General features: G+C 49.1%; 1 protein-coding gene across 1 annotated transcript in view; it reads left to right on the top strand.

Moving 5' to 3' along the window:
* The window catches only part of CACYBP (calcyclin binding protein), a 67,954-nt gene that overhangs the window by 37,146 nt on the left and 13,773 nt on the right, over nucleotides 1-17,035 (top strand). Inside the window, exons 4-5 of the mRNA XM_086956664.1 lie at nucleotides 53-152; nucleotides 2,655-2,749. Coding sequence (XP_086812790.1) covers nucleotides 53-152; nucleotides 2,655-2,749 — 195 coding nt within the window. The remainder of the gene's footprint in view (nucleotides 1-52; nucleotides 153-2,654; nucleotides 2,750-17,035) is intronic.

The raw sequence follows: 17,035 nt of genomic DNA, 5'->3' as shown, positions 1-17,035 counted from the left end.
CCTTCTGTATGTTGCATTGGTTTCTGCCTAATGTTTGGTGGTCTTTTTTCAGATCCTTTGAGCTGCTGGTGAAGGACTTGAATGGGAAGAATCATTCCTTAATTATCAATAACCTTCTGAAGCCCATCTCTGCGGAAGGCAGCTCTAGGAAAGTGAGTCATAATGCATCTGTTGACTTCATGCTCGTCTTCTTCAGTTCCACTGTTCCCTCCAGCTTGTGTTCTCTTTTGTCTCCATTTCTCAACCTGTGTTGCCCATTTCCCTTTTCCTACTGTTTTACTTTAACACCTATACTGTTTTTTCTTCTTTGAAATGTTTTGCATGTCTGAAATTGCCCTGGCCATCACAAAACGTCTGCCCAGAGATCGTGGCTTAGCTCGGTCTGTAGTTAGGGGTAGTGGGCAACATGAATGCCCTTCATAGTTGTGACTGTCCGCTCCTGACTATGTTGTGATTTGCGGAGCTAGAAAAGTCCTTGTCACCTGTTTGCTGCAGATTGTAATGTCCTTTTGGTCCTGCCGTGAATTTGTATACTGTGTGTGGCACTATGTGGTCATGGTAGGATGAATCAAGTTTGTACCATGGTTGACCGTAGTGACAGGGGACACCATCTTGAATTTCTATTGTAGGTATGATGTACAAAATAGAGGTCGGGGTTAGCCGGCCAGACTGTACAGATTGCAGATGTTCATGAATCTTGTAGGAGTCCCTAACCTATACATTTTGGGATGACTGGTGACCCTTCTGTCAGGTCTGCTCTTATTATCCCTTCAGGTATCTCCTCCATCAGGGTTATGGGTGGTTTAGTTGGGTAGAAGACAACCATGTCTTGAAAAGGGAAGCGTAATCATTTGACCATGACCTGTCTTTTATTCACCTGGGTTTGTCACTCACAAAATACTCATGCACATTTTAAAGACTTCTCTTCCCTTTGTTCTCCATTGTGGGATTCTCCGAATACAATACTCTTGCCACATCCATGCTTCCTGCGGAGACATGGAGATAGACTGTAGATTGAGTGTCTGCAGATTGATACACAAGACGTCGGAACACCCTCGAACCAGGCATAGAACTGTGCTAAGGGAATACATAAACGAACGTGGTTTAAATGTGGACTGGAATCCTGATTCACTGTTCCAGGACTATTCTACTGAGACCTGAAGCTGTTGTCTCCAACAGCCAGCTTCCAAGTCAGGTGAGGGGTCATCACTTGAAATGTATGACGCTTTCTGCTGAAAGATCGACATTTCTGCTTTGGATGAATTAGAGATTGGTACTGCAAGTGGTAGTGGCGAGACAATGCCTTCTTTACGCTCTTTGCTACCCCCATCTGGGCCTTGAGGCGACTCACTCACGCAAGCACCAAGGAAGTAAACGTGCCAGCGTGGCCCTAGTGACCCGATAGTGAAGTGGGTGACTTTTGTATTATTAATCCTGCATTTGTGTAGCACATGATTTGGTATAGATTAAAGTATATTTTTTTAATATAAAGCATTGGTTTACTGATTTATTGAGCACTGTAGTGAGAGACTCTGATTTGAGTCTCTACCTCTCCACCACCTCCTTGAGTAAGCCTTGGACTGCTTTCCCCGCTACCTGTGAGTCAAGTGCCAAGGGGGTGTACTTAATGTTCTGTTTTCAAAGTCGTAATAAATCAGCCCCAGGACTCGAGGCAAACCAAATCACCTCAACCGAGGCCTATTAAACCTGTGTGCCCCATGGCTCCAATGGAGTCTGACAGCTTGCTTTTGATCCCTTAACCTATTAAAGATTTCAAAAAGTACTCCTTCCTTCTCTCTGGCTTTTGCCTTCACCAAGGCCATCTCCATCTTTTTTTCAATTTTTTCCTCATTCTTAATGTGATTTATTTCCTTCTCCAATCTTTGATTATTTCCGGCCTGTGTTTGGTGGCTGTAATAGTACTGTACACAACAAATCACCCCCTTTTCAACTAAGGCAAAGATACTTCATACTTCTATACTTCATCTCTCTTCTCTGTATTCATGCCTTGCCATGTTTTCTCCTCACGTTCTGCACGTCTTTTTTCTTTTCGATATTGCTGTTTACTTTGAGAGCATCACAAACGAAATGTATTTTTTTCAAAGTTCTTAATATGGATTCAAAATCAAACCATTGTATACTTTTGCTTTGCCACCATATTCCTGTTCTCATTCTGCCTTGCTTCTTTTTATGTTATTCACCAACAGAGCACTAGTATATTGTACAAATGGCTGCATATTTTTTAGTTTAACCTTTATAGATGTGTCTTACATTCACCATGGTGTTGAAAGCCCTTTTATCCATCTGCCAGTTTTGTCTCGTCATTCTGCTCCTTAGTACTTTCCTTTTCTTGCTCGTGTTTTTTTTTACTTCACTTCCTTTGTTGTTCCCCTTTTTCTTTTCATTTCTCCACCTCCTTCATTCCAAGTACGTTTGGTGATATCTCCTTCCTTTGTGTATATCTCTGCCTGATTCCCGACTCGTATGTTATTTTGTTTAGTGATGTATATATATATTTTAATCTTTGAATTCTCCATGGACAAATGCAATAAATATTATGGAAGAAGTATAGTGAGTTGACTTGTTAAAATAGAAAACTCTCCCTTTGCCCGTATGTTTTTTTTTTTTAAGTTTTTTTTTATCCCTGTTCGTAGATTAAGACGGACACCGTTCTTGTAATGTGTAAGAAGAAGTCGGAGCAACCTTGGGAGTACCTAACCCAGGTGGAGAAGCAGCTAAAAGACAAAAAGTGAGTTTTAAATCCTTGCATCTACTGGTTTTTTTTAGCTGAAACCGGGCATGGCATTACTCCAGTCTTTATTTTAGAAAAATGTGCTTGCAATAAATTCCACCCTGCTTTGTTAATGTGCCTTAGTAGCAAAGCAACCAGTCCCATAATCTGACTCCAATATTGTTATTCTCCAATGCTACTAATTGCCATACTGGCAAGTATCTGTTCTTAATACTGTAGAAATTAGACTCTTACAATTCTACAGCAGAACCTCACTCCTGGGTGCAACGTAACAAAGATTTTTGCAACTTATCGCCACTGTTATTTTGTGGAATCCTACGCTATCTGTGCTAATACATAATATAGTTGTCCTGCAGCTGCCTCTGCTTTCGCGATAGATGCTGGTAGTTCCAACAGTGCACCGTGTGGCTGGTTTTGAGCAGCTCATGCGGTCGTGTATTGAATGCTGGGTTAGCTCAACTGTATCATCTGCTATTGTATTTTGAATGTCTCTAAATCTTCCGGTGCGCTTCAGTACTGACCTGCATAAACCCGTGCTTTTTAGGTTGAATCTTGGCAGAGTGCATGCACTGTCTTTGTAGCATTCTCTGTTCACTCTGGGGACTTACAACATGCCTTCAGCTTTTGATTGGCTTATGTTGGTGTCCTTTAAAAAAAACTTTGCTTGTAAGTGGTTAATGTTTCATGTTTGTCCCACCTTTTTAACAAATGTTAACGTCCATGCAGTAACGCCTCAGGACTTGTCCTCTTCCACTTGTGTCATAGTATTTCACGTGTTTGGAGCATTTAAAAAATAATTTCATTCGGACCAAGCACTACCCACTTAGCACGGCACATGAATCACGACCGCCGTGCGTCAATGTAATCGGGCACTTCCCTCAAGTATTTGATGTGTTTTGTTGAATCGGTGCAGTACACGCTTCACAGATTCTGTGCTTCAAACAATCTTATTTTAATTTACGCTTTTTGTGGTTGACCTTCTAAACCGGCACTTCTCACTCCATTATGGCACGCGTTTCATGGAGACAACACTTCATTTTATTTCACTATTGCGGCTGCTTTCGGAGGATGCTTGCTTTTCTTTTGCTATAATCTTGTTTACTCTCTAGTGTAGCACTCTGTAAGAGTGCATCGTTTTTCAGTCCATCTACATCGGTGCCACCACCCACCCCTCACTCGCATGTATTTTTAATATAGCACAAAATCTGCCTGAGGGCACAGGAGTGCTTTACATGAGTACTGTATTATGTATACGAGGTCAGGTCAATTTAATTTACCTATATATTTTGCCATGGTTGCTTGTCCACACTACCCTGGTGGGCTTTTTTTTTTCTTCTTCTTAACACTGGAGAGGCGGCCATGTAGAGCTCCCGTCATGCCATGCTTTGGGGGCCGACGATTAGAAGGCTTGGTCCACTTGGGAAGCAGCAGTACAAGATGGCGCTCGCGTCTCCATCTGAACTGTGGCACGGAGACTGAGCATGGCGGCTGATTCCACCATGCATGGCCGCAGAGTAAGGACTTTCAGGAACCATTGTAGCACACCGTAGCCAGCAACACACCGTAAGACTGGGGTGCTTGTTTCACAGTGTTTGTTGAAGGCATGTCAATTTATCTGACGATCGCTGGATCAAAAGGAGCTCTAAGAGGCATAGGAAGGTGGCGAGAGCAGGGGCAAAGTGTACTGCAGCTGCTTCCTACCACTTCGTTACAAACCACATTGCCTCTACGTCGCTTAATAGAGGAGCTGAAAGAAGTGGAAAGAAAGGGTGGGGGGGGGTGGTTGAACAACTTGGAAGGGACGCAATAACTTAATTTTATTCAAGCGTCACTCTTTATGTGAAGTTTCGGCCAAAAATAGAATTACTGTCAAGTCTCTGAAGGGTTTAAAGCACCACTCATTTACAATGGGATCAGCAATATCTGCTTCCAAGGCTTCCTCTTGACTAGGAGCAGTTGACTACTGTTACAAGGTCAAAGCCTCTTTCAGGCAGTGTGAATTAATAGACGATCAGAGTTTAACCAGGCAAACAGCTTCGCAACCAAACTTCACTTAAGCCACAATGGAAGAATCTGAGACTTCTTGCTTAACCTCCAAGTTCCAGGAGTAGGGTGGACACTCCATTACAGGCAGAGTCATGAGATAATCAACCCGCCCGTCTCACCCAGCTGGTCCGCTCTAAAAAGGAAGCTAACAGCCCGGAAACAACCTATTCATTATTTTCTTCAGCAATTTAAGCTGTGTCCACAGAAAGAAGGGTATCATGACCGCCGTGGATACATGCCAATTAGCATTGTCAACTTTTAATGCATTGAATAGCTGTTGAACAGATATCGTGTATAAATGGTCATGAGAGCCCTTAAAATGTTTTCTTGAGTCCTTTAGCTGCTGCAGTTAATACCGCTTGATCGATTACACTATGATTACCATCACGTATGTTAATACTTCACGTCGATCCATCCAACCGCCCCACTGTGATTAATCCATACTAAATGCGCTGGGTATGATTGCAATTTTTTGACTGTTCCACACGATCACTATATGCGGCATGTGTTCACTTAACATGCGTGTAGAACCCTTCTGCGCGGATAGGCTACTGCCTATGTACCAATCGCTCACACATATTCTTCCTACCAGTTCACACGCCCCGTATACATCGACACAGTATACCAATGAGTAATCCTCACCACCTAAACCAGGCACAACGTTGTGGCTGACTGCACGCTCTCCACCTTCTTCGCGCATCCTCTTGTTCGCACTCCGTGTTATGAAGATGTTTTACGCACTACTTGGAACTCCCCCATCACGCCTCACACTGGCATAGTCTGTCCTTGCTATTGGATGCATGTCCATCAGTATCACCCCAAATTCGTTTGCAGTGACTGTTTCCACGTTAATCTCCCCGGAATTCTACCAATTCCTAACCTTTCGCTTCTATATCCTTCCTCCCCCCCTCCCCCCCCCTTTTTTCCTCTAGGCTAAAGAGGCTCTAATTCACAGGCATGGAATTAATGTCCTGATGATGATCTGCTCATTCTTTTAAACGGATTGAAACGCCGTCAACACCTTAATAAACCTTATACGCAGAGAAACTTTAGTTCATTTTGATGTAAAGGTGTTGGTAATGATTTGTTTTTGTAACACTGGATATTCCTTGTAAAACAAATCAAGCTTTCCCTGAGCCCCCTGTTTGTTTTTTTCCCCATGTTTTGCACTCTATCTGCTAAGTAGGACACATGACTGTGTCCCAGTTTATGTATTTTTGTGTACTACTATGTTATAATTTACAAATAAATATTAGACCTCTGTCCGGCTGGACATGTCCATGAAATATAGCTACGATTGAGTCTATATTAATTCTTTGGTTTCCATCTCAATTTCTGGTAACCACTGTTGTTGAAAATAATTGACTCCCAAGATCCCTGGCCAACTTGTTTGGGTTCCCTTGTTGTACAAAATACACAAAAAGAAGGGTGCCACAAGCTAATGAAAGAGGCAAGGAAGGCAGGTTTAAATACACCTGCAAGTACTGCTAACTTAATGCAAATGCATGCAAATATACATCCCTCCCCCAGTGCTTCTCGCTCCTGGTACTTCCCTAATCCATGGCAGGCTCCAGCACTTCAACCTGGAAAGGAGAAGTATCTATGGTTGGGAGGAGTGCTGCTGTGTAACCAGTCTCCATATCTGGTAGAAACATGACTTTTACTTCCACCTCCTTTCTGTCAGTCCCTCCTCTCGTGTATTGGTAGAGGAACTTTCTGCAAATGTCCTTCTGTAGTAGGTGATCTGTGTATAGTCATAATCTAGTGAATAGTCCCGCTCATGAGCGCGGACCCCGGAGCAATCAAAAATAATCTCTTAAGGTGTCTAAAAATGCAGTCCTGCACAGAGAATTTAAAGACATATAATGCAGCCTATATCCACAGGCTACACTGTCCAGTACTTCAACTAGATATTCCACCAAAACCACAAACAGCACAGCCTGCCAAGTTTTCTTCATAGAGAGAAACTTCCCCTTTTACCAACAAAGCCTCTGGAATGATAGAGAGGAAGGGGAGGACAGACCAGCCCCATAGGCTGCCATTATGTGGCTCAAAAAGGGATACCGTGCCTTTAAGAAAACTTGCTAGAACTTTCTCAGTATCCCAGAATGCCCAGAAGGTCCCATTTACTTTCAGTTCTTTTTTCCGGCTCCTGCTAGCAGGACGCTGGAGCATTGAGCTCTCCCTTTTTTGGGTTTATTGTAAGAAGTTTTCACTTTTAAAGTGTGTGAGTGTTTACACTCGACGTGTTTTGGTGCCCTCTTCATTTTCTAGTATTCTGAGCACTCCTTTTTTGTCAAAAATGCCAGCATTGTTTGATAAATGCCCGGAGTGCTGCAGGAAGAAGGCCAGGTCGGACCCACACCCTGTGTGTATCCTGTGCCTCCCTTCTAGTCATCTACCAGAGAAGTGTGAGATTTGCCAGACCTTCTCCTCCAGGACCCTGAGAAACAGAAGGAAGATCAGGCTCCAAGGACTGGAAGAAAGAAGGCTGCAGAGTCAAGGAGGGTCTGGCCATGCTGGATCTGCTTCCTCTGCCCATGCTGGGGCCTCTGGGGGTCCCCAGCGTCAATAAGGCAAAAAAGCGTCGCCGTTCTCCGTGCAGGGCGATGGCACCGACCACGGCGTCGAGAGGCATGACGGCGATCTGCTCCCCGTCTCCCCAGGGCTCTGGGTCGAGTCGACATTTGTCGTCGAGGGGACTGACAAGACCGCCGTCTAGGTCGCCGTCATCATCGTTGTCGTCACCTTCGACGTCGTCGTCGACACTTCGACGTCATGAGGATTCCCGACGGCGTCGGCGCTCGCCCTCGACTCGACGATCGGCGTCGAGAAGGAGGTCGCCGACGTCTCATTAGACGTCAAGGCGCAGATCATCAGCGTCGAGGCGGCGAAGCCCGTCGTCGAGGCATAGGTCTTCGACGTCGAGACGACGTTCGTCGGCGTCGAGGAGGCGTTCTTCGACACCGAAGAGGCGCTTGGCGCCTAAGAGGAAGAGATCAGCCTCCAGAAGGCGTTCTGGAGCCAAGAGTCCTTCCAGATCCTCCGGGGCACGACGGCGACGTCGGTCACCGACAGGGGGGAGCTGCCTCTCGATCGCCTACACCAAGGAAGAAGATGAGGGAGTCACCGGGCTCGGTGTAGTCTGTGGTGTACTCGCCCCCCAAGCCGAAGTCACCTACTCCTCCTCCTCCTCCTCCTGCTCCTCCACTGCCTAAGGAGCTGTCGATCTCACTGACGCACCTCTCTACGCAGCCTAAGGGGGCACCTCGGCTGAGGTCCCCGGTCAGGCCACCACCGCAGGCTCCACCGCAAGCAACCGCGGAGCGCCCAAGGCCTAGAAGACCTAGATCTCCCTCTCTGGACGGAGAGGGAGATCCAGGAGTCTCCGTCGCTCATCGACGAGATCCAGACGACACCGCAGGAGGGGTCGGTCTAGGTACAGCACGGATTTGTCCAGCGCAGGGAACTATTCACCAACTCTATCAGAATCCCCTCGGACGAGGGTATCCCCGGTGGACGACATGGTTTCCTTTCAGGAAGTCTTGTTGAGGGGTGCGAGCAAGCTGGGCATTCAACTGACTGTGCCAACGCCTATGACCTCCGTAATATTTGAGACTCTCCACAAGAAGCACCTATCTAGGCCTCTGTTGCCCTTGGTGCCTGGATTAGTGGAACCCGCCATGGAGCTCTTCCTCACTCCGGCGGTGGCAAAGGCAGCCCCCTCCAGGCTGCAAAAGAAATACAAGGCTCCAGATGCGGACCCGGCTTTCCTTCGAGTGGATCCAGAGTTCCGGATTCCGTAATTGTGACGGCGGCGAGAAAGCAACACGCCACCACCCAGTCCTCAAATGTGCCTCCGGACAAGGAGAGTCGCTGGTGGGACTCAGCGGGCAGGAAGGTATGCGGGAAGGCCGCTACCTCCATGAAGGCTGCCAGTGCATCTGCGCTGTTGGAACGCTATGATCGGGCGCTGTGGGAGTCCCTCCAACAGTTCGCCGACCTCCTCCCGCGGGAGAAGGAGGATTTTATGGAAATCCTGAATGAGGGATTGCTGGTGTCGAACCAGCTGATCAGCGCAGCTGCAGACTCGTCGCACCTGGCAGCCCACTGATACTGCCATGGAGTTAATCTGAGGCGCCACGCTTGGCTCAGATTGACGTCACTGAAACCTGAAGCCCAGCAGAGGGTGGCCAACCTTCCCTTCTCGGGCGAGACCCTATTCGGGAAACACGCCGACGATGAGATGGCCCGCATGAAGGCGGAGGCTGAGACTCTGACGGCTGTGGGCTTGGAGAAGCCCAAGGACCAGAAGAAGAACTTCCGCCCGTTCCAGAGACGGTACGGGGCGCAGGGCAGAGGGTGAGGTCAGCAGTCAGGACAACAACAGCAGCAGCAGCAGTTCCAGAGAAAGCCCTTCAAGAAACGTCAGAGGGGTAGGGGTGGTCAGCAGTCTGCCACCGCGACCAAAGGCCAGGCCGGGTCTAAGCCCTGAGCGATTACTTCCCCGTCATCCGTTACCCACTCCGGTGGGGGGAAGCGTTCAATATTTTCTGGCAAAGTGGAGAAAAATTACTCAGGACAAGTGGGTGCTGAATATTGTTTGCAATGGATACAGTCTTCGGTTCACCAGCCCGCCTCCAGCAATTCCACTGGTTTGCTCGCAGTTTCAGCTGCGCGAGCTCTAGGCGGAGGCCGATACCCTGTTAAGGAAAAGGGCAATAGAAGACGTCCCTCTGTCTCAAAGGGAAAAAGGTCTGTACTCACGGTTCTTTCTGGTCCGCAAAAAGGACAAGAACGAGTTCAGGCCTATTCTGGATTTGCGACAAGCAAACAAGTGGATTCGCAGAGAGAAATTTTGCATGCTGTCGTTGCACCAGATTTACCCTCAACTGCAAAGGGGAGACTGGCTGTGCGCGATAGACCTACAGGATGCATACTTCCATGTGCCCATTGCACAGAAACACCGGATGTTCCTGCGATTCCAAGTCGGCGCCAATCACTATCAATACACAGTGTTACTGTTCGGGCTGAAGTCTGCGACCAGGACCTTTTCCAAATGCATGGCAGTGGTAGCGGCCACCTGAGAAAGAACAAGGTGTTTGTCTACCCGTACCTGGATGATTGGTTGATCAAGGCATCCTCCTTCTCGGAAGCTCAAGCGCACTTCCAGAAGACGTCCGTTCTCTTGAACAAGCTGGGGTTGCACATCAACATGTCCAAGTCTGTCCCGACTCCGGTCCAATGCCTACAGTACTTGGGAGCCTCCATCAATACGCTGTCAGCAAGCGTGTCTCCTTCGGAGGAAAGACGTTTATCACTCCTTCGGAAGGCTCAGGCTCTTATGACCGCTCCATCTATGACAGTGAGGACGGTGTCTTCTCTACTGGGGTCGATGGCCTCCTGTATCTTCCTAACGCCATACGCACGGCTTCACATGAGACCGCTGCAGGAGTGTCTGGAGGATCAGTGGGACCAGAGGAGAGGAAACTGGGACGACAAGATAAGACTGTCTCTGCATGCTCTACAGTCTCTGAAATGGTGGTGTTCAGCGGAGAATCTCCTCAAGGGGGTTCCCTTCCACAAGGACATTCCCACTCAGACTGTCGTGATGGATGCTTCTCTCCACGGCTGGGGAGCGCATTCTGGGGAGTTACAGATCCAGGGAACGTGGTCCCAGAAGGAGTCCATGTATCACATACATTTTCTGGAACTCAGAGCTGTTCACTTGGCACTGAAGGCCTTTCATCCATCCTTCCAGACCAACTCTCTGCTTGTACAGACGGACAATACGACCACGATGTATTACCTCAACAAGTAGGGAGGCTCGAGATCGCGCACCCTGTCACAGGAGGCGCAGGCGATCTGGCACTGGCTTCTTGCCAGAGGACTGACGATAACGGCTACTCATCTACCAGGTGTGCAGAATGTTCAGGCGGACGCACTGAGCAGACTGATCCAGGAAAACCACGAATGGGTCATAAACGACGAAGTGCTCGGAGACGTCTTCGCCAGGTGGGGCACTCCAGACCGTTCGCTACCGCCGAAAACAGCAAATTCCGAGATTTCGCATTCAGGTACTACCAGCAGGGAACGCTGGGGAATGCATTATGGATCAACTGGTCGAACAGCTTTCTGTACGCTTTTCCACCCATTCCCCTGATTCCGGCAGTGCTCATCAAGCTGGCCCAGTCCAGGGCGCGGATGATACTGATTGCCGCTGAATGGCCCAGGCAGTGGTGGTTCACGGACCTGCTTCACCGGTCTCTCCTTCTTCACATTCGGCTGCCGTGCCGGCAGGACCTTCTCACGAAGTTCGGGGGGCAGATGGTGCACCCCAATCTCTCGTCTTTGAGTTTGGCGGCATGGCTCCTGAGATATTGCAATATGGCCATTTGAATCTCCCTGCAGATTGTATGGACATACTGAAGAAAGCCAAGAGACCTTCCACTGGGACTTCCTATGCGTACAAGTGGAAGAGATTTTGCATCTGGTGCAAGTCCAAGAACTATGATCCACCGACCTGTAAGGAAGATGTCATCCTTCCGTACCTTTTACATTTGGCGCAGTCTGGCCTTAATTTTCATTCCATTAAGGTTCATCTCGCTGCGCTGACTGCCTACAGGAAATGCCCTTCACAGGCCTTCTTCTTCCAGATCCCTGTGATCAAAGATTTTTTGGAAGGCTTGAAGAAAGTGTTTCCTCCCGTCCGGCTTCCCTCGTCTTCATGGGAATTAAATTTGGTGCTGTCCAGATTGATGAAGGAACCTTTTGAACCTATTCATAAGGCTGCGTTTCAGCACCTGTCCTGGAAGGCGGCGTTCCTCGTGGCCATTACATCGGCCCGCAGGGTGAGTGAAATTCAGGCGTTGTGTTGCCAAGAACCTTGTACTGTATTTCATGCTGCTAAGGTTGTTATGCGTACTCGCCCTAAATTTCTTCCTTAGGTTATTTCTGATTTCCGCGTTAACCGGACCATAACTTTACCTACGTTTTTTCAGAATCCTTCCTCTCCAGCGGAAAGGAAACCAAGGATATTCGTAGGTCAGACCAATTGTTTATCAATTATGGGTCAGTCAGGACCGGTCTTGCTACCTCAAAACAGTCCATTTCGAGGTGGATTGTGTCTTGTATACAGTTGTGTTATCAAAAGGCTAATAAGACCTTAGGGGGTAAACCTAAGGCTCATTCCACCAGGGGCAAAGCTGCCACGACTGCTTTGTTACGTAATGTCCCCATTGCAGACATCTGCAGGGCGGCCACCTGGAAGTCGGTCCATACCTTTGCTAAGCATTACTGTCTGGACTCTGATGCCAGGGCAGACGCTCAGGTTGGGCAAGCTTAGCTGCGAAATCTGTTCGCACAGTACTGGTGTTGTACTTCTTTTTCTCCACCGCCGCTTTGGTGTGGGGATGGGCTTGCCATTCTATTCACTAGATTATGACTATACGCAGAGATCCCCTACTACAGAAGGAGTAGTTTCTGTCCTGTAACTCCAGTTCTGTAGTAGGGGTATCTGTTATAGTCCTAAGCGCCCACCCTCCTCCCCGGTGGAGAAGGATGTTCATGTTCGGAATGCTACAGGTCTAGCGTTATACGCCTTCAAAAAGAACTGAAAGTAAATGGGACCTGCTGGGCATTCTGGGATACTGAGAAAGTTCTAGAAAGTTTTCTTAAAGGAACGGTATCCCTTTTTGAGCCACATAATGGCAGCCTATGGGGCTTGTCTGTCCTTCCCTTCCTCTCTATCATTCCAGAGGCTTTGTTGGTAAAAGGGGAAGTTTTTCTCTATGAAGAAAACTTGGCAGGCTGTGCTGTTTGTGGTTTTGGTGGAATGCCTAGTTGAAGTACTGGACAGTGTAGCCTGTGGATAAAGGCGCATTATATGTCTTTAAATTCTCTCTTAAGTGTCTTGCAGGACTGCATTTTTAGACACCTTAAGAGATTATTTTTTATTGCTCCGGGGTCCGTGCTCATGAGCGGGACTATTCACTAGATTATGACTATAACAGAGATACACCTACTACAGAACTGGAGTTACAGGACAGAAACTACTCCTTCCTTTCCCCTCCACTATTGAGCCTCTTCATTTGGCTCCATCCCTTCAAATCTCCAGGCACTACCCTTTCTCGTTAGCGTCCAAGGCTTTCTAAGAGCTTTGATGTTTCTCTGCTGTAGCAACTATGTCCAGTCCTGACTCCTGCCTGTCTCCCTGTCCGGGTAAGTGACCTCTGTAGCTTGGTTCTGGGGGGTATCGTACATTCACCCTCTCACATACTCTATTAGCCATAATAGTAACTAATGGCACACTGCTGCAGAAACACAGTACACCTCAGAATTGGTCGAAATACCGAAACGTCCAGTTGACTCTTATCGACAGACAATGGGGGCATCCCAGATGATAAAAGAGGTTCATGATAGGGGATGTAGATAAAGGTGGTCATTGGTGGTCCCTATTGGTGTAAAATGTAATGCAATAAGGTTTGCACAATGTCTCATTTGTTGCCTGTTTGTTTCACTTGGTGATATGCTCAAGGTAAAGATGTTAAGCATATCTTATGCATCATGTGCGCACATCCAGGATTAATGCACTTTCCCCCCACTTGCTGATTAATAAAAACCAATAGATAACCAGCATTTACAATGCAATGGTTTCGCCTTTGGAAAAGTTAGAGCTATTGGCATTGCTAATGACATTTCTTTTTTTTTTTTTTTTACTTATAAATAAATGGCATTGTTATTTACATTGCCAACAGCTCTCACAGCCCACACAGCCCACACAGCTCTCACAGCTCTCACAGCTCTCACAGCCCACACAGCCCACACAGCCCACACAGCCCACACAGCTCTCACAGCTCTCACAGCCCACACTGCCCACACTGCCCTCACAGCTCTCACAGCCCTCACAGCTCTCACAGCCCTCACAGCTCTCACAGCTCTCACAGCCCACACAGCTCTCACAGCTCTCCCAGCCCACACAGCTCTCACAGCTCTCCCAGCCCACACAGCTCTCACAGCCCACACAGCTCTCACAGCCCACACAGCTCTCACAGCCCACACAGCTCTCACAGCTCTCACAGCCCACACAGCTCTCAAAGCCCTCACAGCCCACACAACTGTCAGAGCCCACACAACTGTCAGAGCCCACACAACTGTCACAGCCCACACAACTGTCACAGCCCACACAACTGTCACAGCCCACACAACTGTCACAGCCCACACAACTGTCACAGCCCACACAACTGTCACAGCCCACACAACTGTCACAGCCCACACAGCACACACAGCCCTCACAGCTCACAGCCCTCACAGCTCTCAAAGCCCACACAGCTCACAGCTCTCACAGCCCACACAGCCCACACAGCTCTCAAAGCCCTCACAGCCCACACAGCTCTCAAAGCCCACACAACTGTCACAGCCCACACAACTGTCACAGCCCACACAGCCCTCACAGCCCTCACAGCCCTCATAGCCCTCACAGCCCTCACAGCCCTCACAGCTCTCACAGCCCACACAGCTCTCAAAGCCCTCACAGCCCACACAACTGTCACAGCCCACACAACTGTCACAGCCCACACAACTGTCACAGCCCACACAGCACACACAGCCCTCACAGCCCTCACAGCTCTCACAACTCTCACAGCTCTCACAACTCTCACAGCCCACACAGCCCACACAGCTCTCGCAGCCCACACAGCCCACACAGCCCACACAGCCCACACAGCCCACACAGCCCACACAGCCCACACAGCCCACACAGCTCTCACAGCTCTCACAGCTCTCACAGCCCACACAGCTCTCATAGCTCACACTATGCTGCTGTCTCTAAGAGAAGCACTTCCCAAATTCAAAACAGATCTCAGTTTCAGAGATCCATTCCCCAAATGCAACTACAGACATGTGCTTTCCCAAGGAAATATACTGCAAAAATAAAACTAGCATTTACAAGGGGGGCCGGAGACACGGACAGCGGGAGGGGGGGGGGCAGGAACGGGCACACGGACAGCGGGAGAAGCCAAATGCCACTGGAGCTAGGTGGCCAGAGCGCCTTTCAAAAGTGGCCCGGATTGGGAAATGTTTTGCGTCATTGCGTACAGAAGGGATCTGTAGTGACGCTGCTGCGTAGAAGAGCCTTTTAACGCCAATGCTGGCAGCAACACTCCAGCACAAGCCGGTACTGCACCCAGCTGCCCTGTCACCTTCTATTTCCGGTCACCTCCTGACAGGGACATTTAACACAAATGACTTTACTTTTTCGAGTTCATGGTAATCCCCAGATAAAATCGGTGCAAGGGGAGAACATTATGGTGGCTAGTCAGTTTGGTCTAGCTTTGCCACTGCATTAATGCAGCGGGTAAAACCTCTGATTAGCCGTTGCGGCGCCTTTGGTGGCCACTGGCCAGAGATTGGAGTTTCAACTTAAGTTTACATGGATAGAGACCGTAGCATGTTTTAGGTAAAAGGATGCTATCTACATCTATCTATCTATTGGCTATAGAGATAACACACTACAGTGCGGCATGTGAAAGCGATTTGAAGACCAAACGATTTGGCTACAAAATGTTTAAACCCACTAAAAGTACACTTTTCTCAAAATGCTTCCTTTAAAAATGCCTTTCTTTGTAGCAGGCACCATTTATGACAACACAGTTCAAGTATTCAAATGAGCAAATATTCAAACGGTTAATTGAGAACATACCTACACGGTTCACAGAAGCACGTGGTTAACTGGCTAAACTAGCACACACATTAGTTAGTGGTCAAACCAGGTGCCTGTAGCACAACTCTCCACTTCTGGGCAGTCTCCAAGAATAGCATGTGCAGCCAATCAATTAAACAGAAGGGGTCAAAGGTAAATAATCGCTTTGTATGTATTTTATGTCTAGCGGCGCCCAAAGTGAATATGCGGTGCTTGTGCTCAAGGATGGTCCCATTTGCAGACCCGCTTCCGCCTGGCCCTGTCACCGGGAAGCTGTCACTGCGGCTCCCGGCTCCAAGCGCTAACAGCAAACATCTGCCGCCTGGGATGGGGAATGTAACGGATCTGATGGGAGGGGAGGCTCCGGGACGAGCCTTCTCTGGTCCTGCACACTCCTCTTTTTCAAGTTGTCCAGACGGATGGCACACTACATACACTTAAGCCCCGCAAACCCCCCCCCCCATCCCCCACCCCCCGGTTGTAAACAGGCCGGGAGGGGGTGAGGCACGGGCCGTCCCCTCTCTCTGAGTCACCCTCCCTCCAGTCGGCGCATCGTCGGGGAAAACTTTCCATAACTTTCCATGAGTTCCCAATCCCCGCCGGGCCGGACCTTACTTTGCAGCATGGCCCCGAGTTTCTTGCGGTCCACTCGGAAACGCTCCTCCGTCCATTCGGGGTCGGGCGGGCTGTGCGGGCCGCTCAGGTCGTCCTTGGAGCCGGGCAGCGGGGAGTCGGTGCTGCGCTCGCTGTTGGAGCCCGGGTCCGACTGCTGCTGCTGCAGGAGGTACCCGCCTGCCCAGCAGAAGGGGTCGCACTGCGCCCCATACAAGGGATTTTATCGCTGGGTAACGGGAAGAGCGAGGCCTGGGTCGGGTGCAGGCTCGTGGATTCCTATCCAAACACGGACGGCTGGAACCCGTAAGCGCTCGTGAGGAAAGTAAACAGGAGAGCAAGAAAATAAGGACACCAAAGTGAATTGCACATACACCACAGTATCGGACACAAGCACAAAGAAGGCAAAAACACAAAGGAGAAAAGCCGAAGCTTGGGAAGAGGAAGCCATTCAACAGAAAAGAGGGCGCCCACGAAAGGAGAACGTCGAGGACAATGGATGGGGAGCGAGCACACACACATGGAGCCCGGGTCCGACTGCTGCTGCTGCTGCAGGAGGTACCCGCCTGCCCCGCAGAAGGGGTCGCACTGCGCCGCCATGGCAGGGTCTGGGGTCCTGCTGCTGGGCTCACCTGGCTCTCTGCTTCTTGTAGTGCCCAGGCTCTCTCACCTCCGGTCTGCCGCAGCCCTCCTCTCACAACCTGTGCATGATACTAGTTTTAAATCGTCCTGATAACACGGACAGGGGGGGGGGCGGGAACGACTACAGGGGGGCAAAAAGGCACGGACAGCGGGAGGGGGGGAAGCACGGACAGCGGAAGGGGGGCGGAAAAGGCACGGACAGCGGGAGGGGGGGCGGGAACGGCAAACAGCACCAAAAAAGCACTCACCTGGACTTCTTCCGGCGGCGGTCGGCCGCGGAATGG

The sequence above is a fragment of the Lissotriton vulgaris genome, chromosome 1_1 (genome assembly GCF_964263255.1).
Source record: "Lissotriton vulgaris chromosome 1_1, aLisVul1.2, whole genome shotgun sequence".
In the NCBI taxonomy this organism is placed as follows: domain Eukaryota; kingdom Metazoa; phylum Chordata; class Amphibia; order Caudata; family Salamandridae; genus Lissotriton; species Lissotriton vulgaris.
The sequence above is the reverse complement of the archived record's forward strand: the minus strand, read 5'-3'. Positions and strand labels throughout refer to the sequence as shown.